At 52.2% G+C, this 18,019-nt stretch overlaps 4 protein-coding genes across 4 annotated transcripts; all 4 read right to left on the bottom strand.

Moving 5' to 3' along the window:
- Nucleotides 1-613: 613 nt before the first annotated feature.
- Nucleotides 614-4,772, bottom strand: CONPUDRAFT_152865 (uncharacterized protein; the record flags this gene model as incomplete). Its single annotated transcript, XM_007769620.1, has 12 exons — nucleotides 614-882; nucleotides 939-1,149; nucleotides 1,978-2,403; nucleotides 2,455-2,883; nucleotides 2,939-2,956; nucleotides 3,005-3,334; nucleotides 3,395-3,478; nucleotides 3,531-3,746; nucleotides 3,798-3,869; nucleotides 3,928-4,146; nucleotides 4,224-4,460; nucleotides 4,512-4,772. The coding sequence occupies 12 exons, from the start codon at nucleotides 4,770-4,772 to the stop codon at nucleotides 614-616; spliced, it is 2,772 nt and encodes a 923-aa protein (XP_007767810.1).
- Nucleotides 4,773-5,017: 245 nt separating this feature from the next.
- On the bottom strand, nucleotides 5,018-5,668 carry CONPUDRAFT_152864 (uncharacterized protein; the record flags this gene model as incomplete). The annotated part of the gene is made up of 4 exons (XM_007769619.1): nucleotides 5,018-5,125; nucleotides 5,174-5,266; nucleotides 5,315-5,602; nucleotides 5,663-5,668. The coding sequence occupies 4 exons, from the start codon at nucleotides 5,666-5,668 to the stop codon at nucleotides 5,018-5,020; spliced, it is 495 nt and encodes a 164-aa protein (XP_007767809.1).
- Nucleotides 5,669-12,792: 7,124 nt separating this feature from the next.
- On the bottom strand, nucleotides 12,793-13,887 carry CONPUDRAFT_72319 (uncharacterized protein; the record flags this gene model as incomplete). The annotated part of the gene is made up of 6 exons (XM_007769301.1): nucleotides 12,793-12,851; nucleotides 12,907-13,203; nucleotides 13,239-13,298; nucleotides 13,345-13,518; nucleotides 13,548-13,635; nucleotides 13,705-13,887. 6 exons carry the CDS (start codon nucleotides 13,885-13,887, stop codon nucleotides 12,793-12,795), a joined length of 861 nt encoding a protein of 286 aa, XP_007767491.1.
- Nucleotides 13,888-14,374: 487 nt separating this feature from the next.
- On the bottom strand, nucleotides 14,375-17,492 carry CONPUDRAFT_152861 (uncharacterized protein; the record flags this gene model as incomplete). The annotated part of the gene is made up of 6 exons (XM_007769618.1): nucleotides 14,375-15,047; nucleotides 15,095-15,393; nucleotides 15,455-15,682; nucleotides 15,730-16,670; nucleotides 16,723-17,253; nucleotides 17,306-17,492. 6 exons carry the CDS (start codon nucleotides 17,490-17,492, stop codon nucleotides 14,375-14,377), a joined length of 2,859 nt encoding a protein of 952 aa, XP_007767808.1.
- Between the last annotated feature and the right edge of the window lie 527 nt (nucleotides 17,493-18,019).

Raw genomic sequence — 18,019 nt, 5'->3', positions numbered from 1 at the left:
GACAGCCGAGCTCAAGACGGCGCTCGGAAATCCAGCGTGGCGGGCTGTGACAGACGACGGTTGGGTCAGGCGCGGAGAAGTGCAGCCTGCCGCAAACGAGGGTCGCGCTCGCAAGACGACAGATCGATACGTGGAAGATGACGCCAGGCAACCCAAACGCGCTAGACGTGATTCGACTTGAGCGCGCACCATCGTTCAACAAGGCTCTGCTCGTGCGGAGGTGTCTGGGCCCTTCTTATGCATGCAGATTCATCTAATCCACCTCAAAAGCTTTTAACTCTGCCCTGCTCTGCTGCAATGTCTGCCTACCAAATCGCTGGACATGCAGGGCTAAGTCCCCTTTGGAAGTTTGTGGCTGGCTGAAACTCGGTTGGGCACTGGTCAAGGTCCACTAGAAAGTTGACCGAGGCCCTAGGGCTCATATTGCACGAACCGAACATGCCCATCCTTGGGAAAGTGGGGGCGCCAAGCGTATCTACTGCGGTCAATCGCATTCATCTGGTCGTTACATCACACTTATTAGATGAGCCGTCACATTTCAATACACATACCATACAACGACGGAATACTCGGAAGACCAGAGTCTAGTAGAAACAAAGCGTGCGCGTGAGAGCTAGTCAACATTCACCATGGGGTGCAGATTCGGAAATAGAGCCATCTCGGGAATGGCTCTCCATCGGAAGTTTTCTCTCTTGAATGCGCATGTCTCCTGCTTGCCCTCGGGGAGAAGGCCATTGGTAGTCGCCATGAAGTGTTGAAGGCGTTTCCTGTCCCTCTCGACCATTGGGAAAGATTCTAGCGCGGCCTTCTCGGAGGCCCGACTTGTTGGTATGAAGAAGTAGGTCCTGAAGTCACCCGTTTCTCTATGCTGGGTGACAAACCCTTCAGAATGCGGGAATTGAGTCTATTGCGAGTGTGTTTCAGGGGCAATGACTTACAATACAAGAACTCGAGCTGCTTTCCCTTAGGCAGTACCTCGCTCTGAACGCGCTCCATCCTTGCGTGGTAGGCACCCACACGCCCCTCTGGATTGGGGTCCGTGGGCTGAAGCGGGGGGAGTTCATGTTTACTGAAGTTGAAAGCGTTGAGATACCTTCTAAGGGCGTCCATGTCGACGACGAAGCCCCGCGCATATGTTTTGCTTGGCATCTAGTCCAAAACGTCGTTAGCATGCTGCCATGTGTGATGCGCAAAGAGATAAATGTACGTTTACACAGAGAAGAAAGGGATGGGTGAAATAGCGACAGAAGAAGAGAGCTTTTAAAGCTGGAAGGGACAATAAGAGGAGCTTCCGATGAGTTTAGACGCTGGCGGTGGTTTGGAACGGCGCGACAACGTCACAATAAGTGAACCACACGTGACCCACCCCTTATCCGTTCTTTCAGACTCCGCCTGGACCGGGCCGGGCTTGAAGCTTGAAGCTTGACACCTGAGGCAGGGTCGAATCGTAAGGGTGTGAATATTGAATGAAATATCCTCATAAACAGGTTAAATATGTCTATATATGGTTTGTGCATAAATATTTGAACCAAGATCTTAAATAAACCCAAGCATGGCGCGGACCATCAGATGCCAAAAGACAGATTCAATCTACGAACTCAGCAGCGGTACAAAATCAATCGAACACTCTTATTTAGCGCGTGACTTTGTATCTTTCTGGAGGAGTCGAACAGGCCATAGGACCGTACAAAAAACTCCGAATCCTGCGTCACATAAATGCTGAAACAGATCCTGAATTTAAACACCTATATATTTTAAAGAATGTGCAAATCAAGAGCACGTAATTGATTGTAAATCTCAGTATGACTCTTATCCCTCGCTCGGCATCTCAAGCAATTCAAAATCTGATGTCATGCAAGATGAAATGACCCGCTTATCGGGGCGCTCAGCGGGTCGATAAGCGACTGGTGAGCGGCCCATCGTAAACGGCCTGAAAGAGCGTAAAAAACAAGACTTCGGGTAGTGAAGCGAACTCACAAGGTCTGGTAACGGAGAATTGGCTTGCATCTGTAACATCTGGCGCGCAGCGTCGTTCAGTGTACGCAACCACTCGGGATGGTAGTAGTTAGCGGGAAGACCCTGTATAACAGGCCGCGCGCTGTCGACATGGATGGCTTCGTAATCCCTCGGGTACGACCGGTTCCCCCGATGCAGGTGTGTCAGTGTCTCTGCGCGCACAGCTTGATGGTAACTCTCAACACGACGGAACAACTCTGATATATCCGGATGAAGCCATGGGATTCGAACGCGGCGCAGCACCTTGGGGGGTCCTTCGTCGTCGGTTTCATCGTCACTCATCCCTGCTGAGTCCAGCCTAGTTAGAACATTGTCTATGTCCCTCCAAGTATCATCCGCAATGCCGGCGTGCACAAATGTGACAATCCGCTTCCGACGTTGATATGTCTACGCACTGGTAATGAGTAATGAATCGATAGAACACAGGACATTGCGAACCCCATGGCGACGAGTATTCATCCTGTCAAGTTGATAACGGTGTTCGGCTTTCGTTCTCAATCTTTCCTGTTCTTCTGCTGTCGTTGCCGCTCGAGTCTCGTTGACTTTGTTCCGCGTGGTCGTGATTTTGGTTTTGATGAGCGTCCGAATGGTGCTAAGATCAACGGTATGGCGGTCAACGCCTTCGATTGCCATCCCTTCTTCTACCTTCTGATAGAAATTGACCGATAGAATATCGAGAACGTATTTGTTCCAGCGAGACTCCAGAGCGGCGGGCCAATCGAATGCGATGTTCGAAAGGGTGGGGGGGCTTGCTGCGTCGGCTTCGTACCGGGATACATCCATCGGGTTTGCTACTGGCAAGGCGCGGTCTCGTGCTGAGGAGGAGAGATACAGCTGTTTCTCTACTAGATATTTGCGGATTGCATTCTATTTCGAATTAAGTATTATACGCAAACAGCGAAGGGAGGCGTGCACTACTCACATGTAGCCCTTTCGGATACTTCACATAATTACCCTTCCTTCTCCGATGCGCCGGATCCAAACTTACACTGGCTTCGGCTTTCGCCCGTCTGGTAGCGAAATCCTGACCATAAGCCTGTGCCTTTCGGACACCAGTGGTGTCCTCGAGCTCAGTGTCGTCGCCGTCATCAGCAGAAGGTTGAACGAAACCTCCGCCCTGGGGGCCAGCATGCCATGTGTTGGATCGTGAAAAGTCCAGAAGGGCTTGCGTTAGCATGGGCGCTAGCCTGCCTGCTAGGTGCCCCACCTGCTCGTCTGTTAGATAGACGCCAGCGCGATGAGGTAGGGGTAATGGTCGGCTTGGAGTATTCGGCATGGGCCCTGTTCCAGGTTGCTGTAACTCAGAACGTAATACGGCCTAGAAATAGTGTAAGTAAAAGAACACGTCAAAAGGGCGAGGTGGAGGGGGGTGGCATACATGTACTGATCCTAGCAGTGGTTCAGGTGCTGGACGGGAAGACCCACTCGTATTTACTGTTCCATACGCGTTCCCTATGTTCAGCTTCAAGTCGATGTCAGAACCTCAGATGGGGAGTAACAATTAAAAAACGCACCATGGAGATATCCTCGTCCGCGATAACCGGCACGGAGGAGGGCGCGATAGTATCCCTCGAGATGGACGTCAAGTCTTGCTGCGTAGGTGAGGTGGGCAATGTGTGCTTCTCGTTAGGGCTCGCTGGTTTTCCCTGTGTGGTAGCTGGTGGTTCGTTCAGCTCAGGTGGAGGCGCCATGACATGGTCATTATAGTTATCGGGAACCGATGGTTGGCGCTATTATTATGGCTTGAGCATTGATTTACAATGAATCAAGACGTGGCTTACCATCGCGTCTGTCACGGCTCTGGAAGACAGTGGAAAGATGGATGCTACGTCGACGTCTGCGGTATGTGCCTGCTGTAGCGAATGTTGGGATGGTCGGTCATTCTCGGCTGCAATAGAATAATACGCTTACTATAGAAACATGGGGGTCTGCATCCCTCAAAGTACCCAAGAGCCGCTTCTGGACTGGCTCACGGTACGTGTTTCGCGAACCGACACTAGGATATGGTTCGTGGTGGTCAACAGTGGGGCTGGACCTCTGAGGTCCAATACTCGTCTTGCCTTTGCTGCGAGCATGAACGGGGAGAGGAGGCCGCAGAGCACCTGGAGACGGAGGATCAGGCCATCCAGCCTGTACAAACGAACCGGCGGTGTTAAAAGAGCCGTGAAAATGGCGCTGGAATGTGGGATCGAGACTCGGTCACTTACATGTTGTTGGAGGACCGGATTGGACGCTTCGGCCTGCTGGAGTGAAAGATCAGGCCCAGGATCTGCGAACTGCTGGCGCGATGGATCGGGACAAGAGCTAGTATTTTGGCGAGGAGGGGGTGTATGCGCATCCAGCGAGACAGCGGGAAGAGAATATTGTCGATGCTGCGGCACAGAAGGATCGTCCACAGGGTCCAGCCCTGGAGGATCACGAACGGTGGATTGGGTATGACTTATCTAGAAAGGGATATATTTAAAGACGAGATTGAAAATCGGAGCTGAACTTACGACGGGTTCATAGAGACGATCCGCTCGGACGGCCACGGCTGAAGGGCGTCTGTAGTTGATGGGATGGGAAGCGTCGTTGGGTCTCAGTGCTTCGCGATGGCGCTCCAGAGAAGGGAGCTGAGGTATAGGCCTCGGTAAATTAACTGTGGAGACCAAGAATGAAGGCAATATGCGCTGGAGCCCTCTGCTGAAAGTGGGGGCATCCTGCGAATGAGTAGGATCGCCGTGGTGGGGGATGGTGTTAGACTCGGTGTCGGACATGGGTATACGTAGGATGAACAAGTCACTGTCACAGACATCAAATATATGTGCAGACAGGGGAACAAAAGGAGACGGATTTGACGAGGTTAAGTCTACTATTGTATCGTACTTGGGCCGGTTGCTATTGTGTCATCCAGGACTGGCTTATCATTGAATTGTACCTGAGTAATCTGCTTTTGTATCGTGCATGAGTGAATTCTTATACCGTACAGTAACCATGGAAGCTGCTTAGTTCTACGCTACTCCTAGTTAAGCTTAGTTCTAGCTTTCTTATTCTTGCAGTAAATGGACAGGAAATCGGCAGCGACCCAATCGTCTTCGTAATTGGCGAGTTCAGGATACTTCTTCTTTGCCTGAAAAGATGAGGGTCTGGGAATTATGATTACACGCGCAACACTAACCTCATCGCATAGTTTGCTAAACGCCTCCGCTGTTTGGGCCTTGAAAGTCTTGGTCGGGTTGAGGTGCTTGGTAGCAAGGTCCTGAAGGTGTCTCTACGAGAGTGTGAGTTACGATGAGTCGCATAGGGATGACTGGCCAACCTGGACGTCGGCATAGTGGTCGTCAGACCAACCCAAGGCGTCTTGAAGATTATACCCATCACGTTTCAAGCGAGTAACTTCGCCTTTGGGCTTTGAAATCTGGACTCCACTTGTTGATGGCGTTGCTGCGACGTCGGGTGTAGGTCCGGATTCGTCAAGCGGGAATGTTGTCTCGTACGATAAGACGGGGAAAGGACCCATATCCTCTCGTGCGAATGACTGTGTCGCGAGGAGAGGATGGTAATGTCGGCGAATGGCGGGAATGCCTGGTGTAGCCTTGACGGAACTCTACGACACAATTAATACGCGGGTACCAAAGAGTACGTCCGGGAGGGGAAGGGGGCTTACATGCATCGACGATCTCTGAAGTGCACAGAAGTTGGGCAATACAGCATGGCGGCCTTTTGAGCACCGGACACCAAGACTCCGCGTGATGTGCGGAATCTTGTTTAGGCGTCGTCGTTGTATTGTGGAACTCCTTTTCTTGGTCATATCTTTGTCTTGAAGGAGGCGATGCTGGTGATAACGCCATGCAGTGCGTCAAACCTAAATTCCTTGTTACCATTACCGAATTGCTCCGGCGTGTCCGTAGCTAAGCAAACGTACTTACGTTCGCAGAATATCGATGATCACGAGGGGAACAATCCCACTATCGTGCCCCGGGATAATGGTACAAGTATGCATTAGCGACTTCCGGGCGAGACTGAGCTGCGGAAAACAAACGTCAGCCTCAAATGCAACCTACCCAGACTCTGAGAGGAGGAACTCGGAAATTACCCTGCGGGGAACGCTACGTGCGTACGCTAACTACCTCGTCCGAACTTTCAATTTCCACTCGCAGTACTCGATCCATTGCAGACGTGTACGGGATAAAGAGTGCGATGAATATATGCATAGGCTGAAACGGCGCATGAGTCAGCGGCTATGTCTAGCTCAAACGTTGAGTATACGTACATCTGCAAGAGAGAAATGTGGAAGTGGCAGCGCTTCCAGCTGACGACAAGCGAGGCGTGCAGCGAGGATGGGAGTGAGATGGTCGAAAAGAAAGACCGTGGGAAGTCGAGGGCAACCAAGATATGGGGAATCGCAACTAGGTACAGCCACATGCTAGCCCTGGGTCTGGCCTGATCAGCGGGAGGGGCGGCGCTCCCAGCTGAGAACGGCGAGTGGGGCGTTGAGCGGGATGGGAGTGGGGTGGTCGAAAAGAAAGAGCGTGGGAAGCCGCGAGCAGGCTTGATATGGGGAATTGCGATGCGTGGGCGGCTTGTGGGCGGCTATCTCGGATCTCCCGAGATAGCCGCCCGGGGATCCGCGATAGCCGCCCAAGCATCGCAATTCCCCATATCAAGCCTGCTCGCGGCTTCCCACGCTCTTTCTTTTCGACCATCACCACTACTCCCTCGTCGCCATTGCTCGTCGCCCCTTGGTGGACCATCGCTGCTCTTATCGTCCCCCCCTTAATCTGCCTGGTCGCATTATTTCTGGGAGCACTTGTACCGTCATTCCCCTCTCGCACTTCGCCCTCTTTGTGCTGTTCTGCATTCCTTTCCGCCCGTCTATGGCACTCCATGCCTCTCGTACCTCCGTATGTGTCGTGCACGTATAATCGCTGTATCGCCTTTTACTCATCCCGTAATCATAGTCACTATTCGGCGATGTACCTCGGATGAGACCTCGTTGGGTTAGAAGGGTCCATTGGACAGATGAGACTCACGACGTCCGCGCGAAGTGCGTCGACTCCGGCTGTGACGCTGCGGTCAAGCCCTCGCTGCTGGTAGGTGCCCTACACGTCTCCCTTCATCACCTTCCCTCTGAGGACGCTCCAATATCCGTCAGGATCGTAATTTACATCGGTATCACCAAGTCCGCAAATATCATGCAAGGTGCAGCGTAGGAGGACTTGACGAATACAGGCGAGGTATCGCTTCTCCATTCTACGCATGTTAACGGAACATGGGGGGCAAGGTACGGTTCGCCTGATCTACGAGGTGCGACGGTACGACGAGAGGAAGCAGGCGTCAGAGACAAACGATGATTTACTAGTTCGGTATGTTCTCTCCCCTCCCCTCCGCTAAGTGTCCATCTTATTGAACCTATCTACTCCCGTTTGACGCCGTGACCATTCGAGTTCCACCTGCGGGCTGTCCACTCTTCCAGGCCTTATCATGTATCCTTACATAGTTTTATCGAAAGAAAAGCACGCCTGTGTATATTTAGCGGTCATGCATGAGCAAAGATCACTCGCGAACACCACTGTAATATTACGACTGCTACGGCAAGTAGCACGTCACAGTAGCGACGCCTACCGGATCCGTTGCGCAGCTGTAGCGGGTGGTGTGCCTCGCGTCTGCCTTGTTTTCCTAGCTGGTGCATCATGTTCTATTACGATGCAAGGCACAGCATTGGTAGTACAAAGCCGCTGCCATTAAGAATACAAAGTTGCAATAGCCGTTGTGCTGCCAACCGAATTATTGGTCACATTAGGGTTCGTCTTGTGTTTTTTTTTGTCTTTGACGCATCTCACCGTCGTAGCACGTCTCTTCGTACAGGAGTTCTTGCAATGCCGAGGAGGTTTGCATTAGGTTCGTCTTGTATCGCAAATGTCTCCTTCGTACTCACAGGCATGGCAGCCTCCTTGTTTCTGCTATGGATAAAATCCACCCCATACTCCCCTCCAATACTCGGCACCAACCTTTACAATGCGCTCCCGCAGCTTTGCTAATACCCCAGCGCCCGAGAGTTCCACATCAGATGATGACAGCATATCTGAGGACACCGCTAGTCTCCACGACTCTGCTTCCGACGCTGATTCCCTCGTTGAAGGTATCCGCAACCTCGTCCTTGAAGGAACCGGAAGTCTACCCCAGGCCGAAGCACGAGGAGTGTCGCCCTCTCTTGTCGACGGTATCCGCAACCTCGTCCTTGAAGGAACCAGGAGCCTTCCTCAGGCGTCGCTTTCAGGATCCAGTCAATATCCCAGTAACACATCGGATAGCTACGCCCACCTGTTTCGCATCGATCACGAACTTTTCCAGAAACTGTCTACCACGAAGACCGTGCTTGAAAATCTCAGCGATGAAACTGTTTCTCGAGGTGCTCTCAGCCATCTTCATGACGATGAGCAGTGGGCGCTGGCGCTGTTACAGTCCCATCTCCTCATCCTTCCATCGAACGACCCCTCGACTGACACCTTGCGATGCGCTATTGTAGATGAGACTAATGAATATATCGAATCTCTTCGCAGCTACCGCAACGTTCTAGCTGCACGTTCTACAGTAGCTATACCACCAAGCGTGAGCATTGATACTGGTGCGTGCGCTTGAAATTAGGGAAGTGCCTTTATCGAAGCACGGTTATCTGATTTGCTTGCAGCTCAATGGTATGCGGGCAAACTTCCCGGGGCCAACCCTCTTGTCCTCCTCTCCATGTTCTTGGTCGTCGTCCTTAACCTCTTTGGCCACACCACCCGAGCATGGTGCAACACGACGCTATCCTTTCTACGTCTCCTCGTTCAGACTTCCTTTACGAACCCGTTTGCAGGCCAGTCCCCCCGCACGTTAAGTCAACGTGAACGTCTAGTTCTAGAATCCCTACCTAAGGATATCCGTACTGTCCATTCCCACTTTAATCTTCAGCCGCGACTTTACCAGTATGCCGCGTGCCCCAATTGTTCTTACACGCATCCGCCCATTGACAATAATGCTCAGCGCTTCCCTCGAACCTGTCAGTTCGTTCGACGGCGAGGAGGGCGCCCTTGTGGAGCATCTTTGCTCCGCAAACTTCCTCATGGCGAAAAAGCTGCAGTCGACCATCCTATTCGTCCATTTTTTGTCAACGATTTCAACGACTTCGTCGGTAATCTATTGAGTCGAGCTGGAATGGAGGAACTTCTGGACCGAGGGACTGTGATTAACCTCGAACACGAGCTCCGTGATATCAAGCAAGGGACGGGCCTCGGTGAAATTGCTGGCCCCGACGGCAAACCGTTTTTGGATGGCCTCAAACGCCCTGAACTTCGTCTAGCTTGGAGCCTTTCTATCGACTGGTTTAATCCATACACAAACAAAATTTCCGGCAAAACCGCCTCTGTTGGCACAATAGCCCTAGCTCTCCTCAATCTTCCACCGAGCCTACGATACAAGCCCGAGAACATGTACCTGGCCGGTATCATCCCTGGTCCCCACGAAACGCGCGTCGACGAGATGAACCACTTCCTCAGGCCCGTGATCGACTTCATGTTGCCCGCTTGGCAGTCTGGCACTTGGTATTCGGCGACACAGAACCACCCGAATGGGCGATTGGCGCGGTCTGCCATCGCCGTTGGGGTTCACGACTTGCCTGCTAGCAGAAAAGTGGGAGGGTCTTCCGGTATAGCAGGGCGTCATGCCTGCGCAATCTGCTGGATCGACAAATACGACCTCGGTAACTTTGATTTTAGTAAGTGGCACTGGCGCACGCGAGAGGCACACATGCAGGCTGCGGAGGCGTGGCGAGACGCACCCACCAAGGCAGCTCGCCATCGGATCTTCGAAAAACACGGTATACGGTGGAGCGAGCTAATGCGGCTACCTTACTGGGACCCGACGAAAAATATGGTCGTTGATGGTATGCACAACTTATTTCTAGGCGTAGTTCAGTATCACTTTCGAGACATCATTGGACTCGACGAGAGGCCTCCCAAGGAGAAAAACGCCGCCTCACAGCCCACCCCCGCGCCCGCGCCTATCGATGAGGAGCGACTACAGAAATGTAGGACGGTTCTTGACGATGCTCCGACGTATTCTTGTCTGAACAGGTTACGGCTGCACGAGCTCGCTGTGTTGGCCGACGAGAGGTCCGTAACCCTTGATAAATCCGACAAAATTACCAAGAAAATGTATATTACTGCGTTGCTCGTAAGTGTCTCGCCTCTTGATTATAGCTGTTCGACTCACGATAATGAACTCGAACAGAACTCGGGTACAAAATCGGCCTCCTTGCTATTGGAAGAGCACCATACACCGATAAATGTAAGTCGCACATCGTCTCTTGCATATCGATTCATAGCTCACGTCGACGAACATGGATAGAACTCAGATGCACGAATGAGCCCTGCACTACTGGAGGTAGAGCAGCATACGCCGATAGATGACATAATCGGGGAAGATCTTGTCGACGAATACTCAAGCGCCAACAACGACCGTCACCACACGGATAATCCTACCCATCATATATTAGGTTTGACCAAGGCGGAGTTCGCATCTATACGCTCTGTTGTAGCAGATGTAGTCGCGCCGTCTTGGCGCCGGGGCCCACCAAAGAATATTGGTCGCTCCGAGCACGGCAAACTCAAGGCTGACCAGTGGAGGGCGTGTCTTGAATTCGATATACCTGTAGCTCTAATGTGGACTTGGACGACAGCACCCTCTGACACGCACACGGCCGAAAGAGAGTTACTTCTGCATGCTACTTTTCTCCTGTCGATTGCTGTACGATACGCAACATCCCACCGAACGACGGTCTGTCATGCCGAAAACTACCTCCGGTACATGCAGGAATATCTACGAACTATAGCGCAAGTCTATCCACACCTCCCTTGGCGGCCTAATCATCATGTCTCTCTTCACATCGGCGAGTTCTTGCTCCGATATGGGCCTATGCATGGCTGGTGGATGTTCCCTTTCGAGCGTTTGATAGGCATCCTCGAACAAGTTAATACAAACCACAAGCTCGGTACGCATATCAGTCTTGTTTCTGGTGTGCGATTCTGACGACAAAACTAGGAATGCTCGAGAGAACTATGCTCGAGACTTTTTGTACAGCGTCGAACGCCAAAGCGTTCCTTCAGCAGCCGTGCTGCCCAGCGCTCCTCCAGCAATGTACTCCGATACTGGAGCAGTGCTGGAGTCTCTATCAGGGTGGCACGTTAATGACGGATATCAAGACAATCATGACAGGCGAGGATCTTAGAGGTCACCAGAACACCATATCTGCCGGAACTTACATTACGCCGTCCGTTTTATTGAAGCAAGCATGGGCCGCTGCTGATGCGTACCTCGATCTACCACCCCACCTCAAGAATCTCCCCGAAAGGGTTCTTTCGCACCGTCGGCATTCTCTAAATGGAGTAAACTTCGCAACTGCGAGTTCGTCGCGTCCAAACAGCCAGATTTTCTTTAGGGTCAACTCTACTACCGACGTGCCTGCTGTGATCGAAGAGATGATATCCATTCGGAGTGACGGCTGTCTCTGCAGCCCGTATGAACACCTCTTTTTCATTGTACGGCAGTTTCTGCCTCTTAATGAAGGCGAGAAAGACCCCTTTCGCCACTACGCTGATTTTGGGGCGTCTCTCTGGAAAGAGGAACATGCCCAGCTCGCCACGGTAGTTCCGGCGACGACGTCGCTATGCCATGCTATCAGCAAGCGATGGCTGAATAGTAGGGTTGTTCTCAAAGCTCTCTCAAAGGTGCGTATTCCCGGTATGCTTTTGATGTAGTTCTTACGCTGCGATTTAGGATTTCTAAAGGTACCGGAACGAAAAGTTAGTGTAATCAGGCCAGATTCTCAGGTATCATTGCGCCCGTAACGTCTACAGCCGGCGTGCTCCGCCGGTTGATCCGGGGGCCCAAGTATATTGAGCGAATATAGGCCAATGTATCGTTCGTAATTGGGAGCTGCATGTAGATGTGATTGGCTTTGTAGAGTTTCATTCTTTTGTCTTGTTTTGTGAATCATGTTTTCATTCTCTTGGATTACTGTAGATACATAGTGACAGATACCGCTGCTACTAGCATTATTCTAACGACAATTGTATTACCCTCTCACTTGAAATCTGGGCTGGCGTCGTGGCGTGCAAAGTAGGACTATGGAGAAATCGTACAACGTAGGGAATCAAAGAAAATGTTCGTGAAGAATGCAATAAGTGTTTGATGTATGAAGCGAGGCTCGGCGGATAAATAGCGCAAGATGAGGGGAAAAGGTTGCGCAAAGGGGTATGTCACAACTGTGGCAAGAGAGGCCACTACAAGGCTGAGTGCTGGGCACCTGGGGGAGGAAAAGAAGATCAGCGACCGGACAGGGATCCGAAGGGAAACGCGAACCCGAAGGGCAAAGAGACGGCTAATCTCACAGAAACTAAAGCCGACTCAGATGAAGAGAGCTGCTGGGGGGACCGCCCCAGACATCTCCCACACGCCTATCTGGGGAGCACACGTATGGACCCACGACGCCTCTGGCTCGAAGCCAAAGGTACGCTGAGGGAGTTCGTGATGAGAACGATCCCTGTGCACGTAGGAGAACGCTGGGGTAGGCGTAGGTTATGTGCTCCGACTGCTCCGACAGTGATTAAACCGAACACGATATAGTTCGTTTCCTGACGATTTGTATATACACGACAAACCTAATGTACATTGTATCTGTAACTTCTAATCCATTCATCCCTGGACACCGATGCTAACCTTCCGACGGTATGAGGAAGCGGCTGTGGGTTCGCTGTGTCAGGTGTTCGACATGGTCGCAGCATCGGGCATGGTCGCAGCATCAGGATCGTCTGCAACTGTCGAGGAATGATGAAGGCGTTAAATTGGACGATACAGATCATGATTACTTACGTTCGTCCACTTCGCTCGACGCCTCTGACGCATCTGGCGCCTCTGACAACACTGTCACTGGCGGCCCTGCTGACGGTCCTGCTGACGTCCCCGCCGATGGTCCTACCGATGGCCCCGCTGATGTCCCCGTCGACGGCTCTGCACACGTTCCCGCTGACTTCCCCGCTGACGTCCCCGTCGACGGCTCTGCTGACGTCTCCGCAGACGTCCCCGCTGACGTCCCCGCTGACGTCCCCGCTGACGGAATGTAGAGAGGCAGGTTGGGGTTTTTCAATTCCGCGAGGGCTGCAAGAATCGCTGTAAGTAAGAAATTCCAGGTGGGAACGACTTACTTTCAGGTAAGAGAACTCTCCTGCTACTTGGACGATTGTGTGAGACCAGCGCCGCGATCACTATGATACGATGAGCACAAGTAAGAGATAGGAGGTAAATACTTACAAGGATCGTTGTCGTCGAATGGGTGTTCGCCCAGTTTGTTGCTGACTGATGCTGGTGCCTTCTTGGAGTTGCGTCGTGCACGGTAAAGCCTGTATATCTCGCGGTCCGATTTCGCGCCTGGCAACCCGAGGAACTTCAGAATGTCGTTGAGATAGTATACATTGTGTAGATTCCCTGAGAGGCTACACAAGCAGCCTTTCGACCTGCAATGGTCACAGGAAGACCCATGCCCGCGTTCCCATACACATTCTGGGAGGTCCAGGACTCGACACTCGAGACAGCGCCGAATTCCTTTCAGAATTCCAAGCTATTCATTCGGGTCAATTCACGCGTACACAATCAGAGCAAATGAATGCGCACCAGGACGACAAAGAGCCCAAAGAACTGAGGTCCACCTCCAAGACGAGCATTAAAGATCAGGTTCCCTGAGGAAGTGCGGAGAGGCTCCTTTGACCTGGGTGTAGGCTTCTTGGTTGTGCCATCGGTCTTGGTGTACGGATGAGGTCGCGAACGAGAGAGGGTAGTGCGTGACGCCTTGGGCATGATGAAGAAAAACCTAAAGATAAGGCGGCGGGAGACCTGAGGACGAGGCGGGAGCATGAAGTACGCACCTTTATACACAAGTGTGAGGCGAAGGGTGACACCAATGCGCGGTGAGTGATATGGGACGCGAGTCTGGTCAGCTCACCAACTTCTATCACTTCTTCGCGCCACAACGAGCGTCTGCGCTTCTCCGCGCCCCGACCCCTCACCTTCTTCGATCGACCGACGTGCTACTATCCAAGCACATCGTCTCTATTTCCCTTACCTCGCTAAAACTTCTCGTTCAACGTGTACCCTCTGCCCTGCTTCTTCGTTCCCAACGTCTGATGTATAGAATGGAGCTCCACCACCCCTGTTCTTCCGCTGCTCCACTGTTGACGGTTAATGGTGGGTTCTAGCAGGAACAGAAGAGCTGAGTCGTGTAATATACGTGCAAATTTGAATGATACATTGAGAAAGCACATCAAAAGTAAATTGTAGTCCGCTGCTAATTAGATCCATGCTCTCTAACCTCGGTGACTATACCGTTCGGAATCTCGTCCCGATGTTCATGTACGACATAGACATCATTCGCCTTCTTGTAACCCTTTGTGAGGAAGATTTGACCGACGTACGGACCACTAAGCACCAAAATGTACTTGTTTTTCGCGCGAGGGGGGCACGGCTTCAAGTCCGAGGCGGGGACGAAGGCAGATCGTGGTTTAGTGCCGTTCACCTTCCATGATACGGCGACACAGCCGTCAGGAGCAGGACAGCTCAGTTTATTGCTCCAAAACCGATCTGGGCTATCCGTGAAGCCTGACACCTTGACCTGACTCCCACCCTCGTACGAAGGTAGAAACCCAACATGGACTCCCCTACTCCCGAGGTTAGCGCAAATTCTGTCGTCAAGAAGGAACGGGAGGGGCGAAGAAGGTCGTTGTACATCCTCGTGTTGTGAGGATTGGGCAAGTGCGGATTGTGCGAGCGCGAGCGCCCGTGTCTCAATATCGGCCTTTTCGAAGTCTGTCAGTGGGATTTCTACATCTTGCGGAGGTGTGACAGATCTGGGAAGCGGATCCCCCACGGCGGGCAAGCCGTAGAATGCTCTTCGTTCGGCCTGAAACCATCCCCTTTTGTGATCGGGTATTGGAGTGCCAGTCAAGTATAACCCGTTTCTCCTGCTTTGGGGTCAGCTTGGCGGCAATGATAATCATGGGCTACTTACAAGGATACCAGAGTACTGAAGGGGAGCGTCTCGAGTCTTCCCAAAGCCGTCAGACGACAGGTGGCTTCTTGGCGGTGCGGATTCGTACTGGTGACCTGGCCTACAAGTCCTTTCGAACCAGCGCGACGAGAGACGACGACAATGTTCTCCCCCTCAAGCGGGTCCTTGCCGGTGTAGAATGGCGCAGAACTTCGCCTACCAACGCTTGTTTGTTGAAAGGTACGAGCGACAGCAGCAACGTGGAGTGGGTCAGAGCTTTTTGAAGCTAGTAGTCCGACGTTATGGACAGAGTCGTGCAACTAATGGACGCAGTCCAGACTTAGAAAAATTCCAACCCATCATATTAAAATAAAATCACACCTTGACGAATTTCTGCAGTAGCTGCAGACGTCCGATGCCGTCCTCGCTAAGTTCAACGGCACGTAGCTCCGAGAAACATACTATGTCTGCTTGGATCGAGAGGACTTTCCCCCAGCGCTGCAACGATAACGACTTAACATAATCACCTTCGCGGAATTGAGATTGGGCGCCGGAGGGCCCGCTGACGATTTCGTTGTCGGTCTCGACATATTGCTTTGGGACTGTAAGCTACACGAGGTTAGTAAAGCTACAAAGCGGGGCACTAAGCTAAATACCTGAGAATGAGAGCGACCCGTGGTGAACACCAAGTTTCCTTCTGCCTCCGTCAAGACCGTCCCTCGGGTACCCCTATGAATACCCGCGACAACGCGTACGTTGTCCCCTTCCCAAAAAATGCGCTGCACTTGAGACGCTAGAAGCGTCGTAGTGATGGGCTGAGAGTTGTGGACAACGCGAACTTGCACGGTAGACCCCTCCGTGCCGAGGACGTAGCCAGAGACTTCCGGACCGCTATCCCCCAGGCTTGCGATTACGCGATCACCATAGATGTAGTTGCTGACTGCGAAGCGATCACGTTCAGCAGAGATGGCAAACGGACAGAGCGAGCATTCAGTGAACGCTGTAATATCTTCAGGTATAATATCCGAAGCGGGAACAAGGTCTCTTTGATGGAAGTCGATGACAGCGAAGCCCTCAGAGGTGAACGTATGCTGGGCCAACGTGAAGCGTCCGTCAGGTAGCTCCCGTACCAACCCATGAAACCTTTCTTTGGCAGAAGCGAGAGGAAGGAGAGAAGGAACAAACTCGCGGCGAATGATGAGCCTCGGAGGTCTGCGAGAGTTGGAGGAGCCAGAAGACGGTTGGGCTTTGGGCACGAATAGCACAAAAACTCGGTCAGTGTCTTGTTCCTCTTCGTCCCCGCCCGCTTCCCGAGATCCGCGTGGTTTAGGACATACGAACCCAAGATTCTCCGCGTAAGGGCCATATCGAGGCCGAACCCAAGTCATCGGTGAAGAAACGGCAGCGGCGGAAAGGCTCTCTGTCCTATCAACAGATTGGATTACTCCAGTGGATGGACGATGTGACAGTGGAAAGCTGTCCGCGGCCGCCTCTTTGCTTGGTGCCTCGATGAAGATAAAGTTCGGCAAACCATTATACACATACGCTGCCTTTCCCTGAGTCGTTAATAGAGCGTGCAGATATCTCCTCGAATCCGCTGAGATATATGAGTAAATTGGATACAAGCGCAGTATATATCACGCATTTACCTTGTATGCGAACTCTCCATAGTAAATTCGGCGAGGTCATACTGTTGAACTCTGCCATCAGCGTAGCTTCCAAGGCTTCTGATACTTGACGAGTCGATGCCTGAAGAGGTATCTCTAGTGACGATTGGTGATCTTGCGTCGGGCGATGGGAAGTGGGAACATTGTCGGCCTGAGCGAGGTAGGCTTGTTCGAGCTCTCGCAACCGCTGTAAAGCAAGCTCTTCGTCGTCCTCTGCCTCCCAAACGACATTAAAGGCGGGGACCCAGTCCTCTTCTGCATATCGGCCTCGAAGGTGCGCCTGGAGGCCTTCCGTCACTTCGACAAAGCTGAGTTCCCCTCGAGCGTATCCTCGGACCAACCCCCAAGCTTGTGGGTCCTTCAAGGGAGAGAGTTCGGATACGCGAGCCTCAATACCGGTGACCAACGAGTGCCATTGATTGAGCGGTGAAGGACCATGTATACTAGTTGCCGACGGTGTAGTATATCGGTTTGTTATCCTCTCGCTGGCCGAGGCTCGGTCGACATAGGACTCTGATATGACCGCGTCAACAAATACGTTAGGTATGACAACATAAGAACGTACCTTCATCGCCCTCATCGCCCTCTTCGCCCTCTTCGCCCTCTTCGCCCTCTTCGCCCTCTTCGCCCTCTTCGTCCTCTTCGCCCTCTTCGTCCTCTTCTGCTTCAATGGCGACATCGTCGATGAAGTCGTTTATTCGACGTCTTGTCACGCGTCGCGAGCTTTCAGTCTTAGATGCAATGCGTTTCATGTTTGGGATAGACAGACGGCTAAGTCTACGACTGAGATGATGAAGGCGAAAGGGAGAGACGCAGGTGGCGCTGATTACGATTAAATAGGGAATCGCGATTCGTTACCACGAATGGAATACTTCTATACTGCCACGAGTTGTATAGTCCGAAACCGCCCTCCTTGCCCCGCCTGCTCAAATGATCTAGGAGGATTGTATGACTGAGAGGCCTCGCAGCGCACGGGGAGAAAGGAGTTTACTCACCAGATCCCGATCTGTCTCCGGATTACTGACAGCCCGACATCAAGTAGGATGATGAACGCGTGTCGGTCGACGAGCCTCTCCGCGCCGCGTACATCAGAAATGAGTCAATATACCACACGAGAGAAGAGGAAGAGTGATTGGGGAGCAGGGCCTGCTGGGACGTTTGGGAACGACATTGGGAACGACGATGGGCATGATAGCAATGATGTGGTCGGAAAGAAAGCCCGTGAGAAAGCGTCGGTCGGGTAGATATGGGGAATTGCGACGGGGTACAGCCACCACCC

This window comes from Coniophora puteana, assembly GCF_000271625.1.
Source record: "Coniophora puteana RWD-64-598 SS2 unplaced genomic scaffold CONPUscaffold_5, whole genome shotgun sequence".
Lineage (NCBI taxonomy): Eukaryota > Fungi > Basidiomycota > Agaricomycetes > Boletales > Coniophoraceae > Coniophora > Coniophora puteana.
This window is presented reverse-complemented; position numbering and strand designations above follow the sequence as displayed.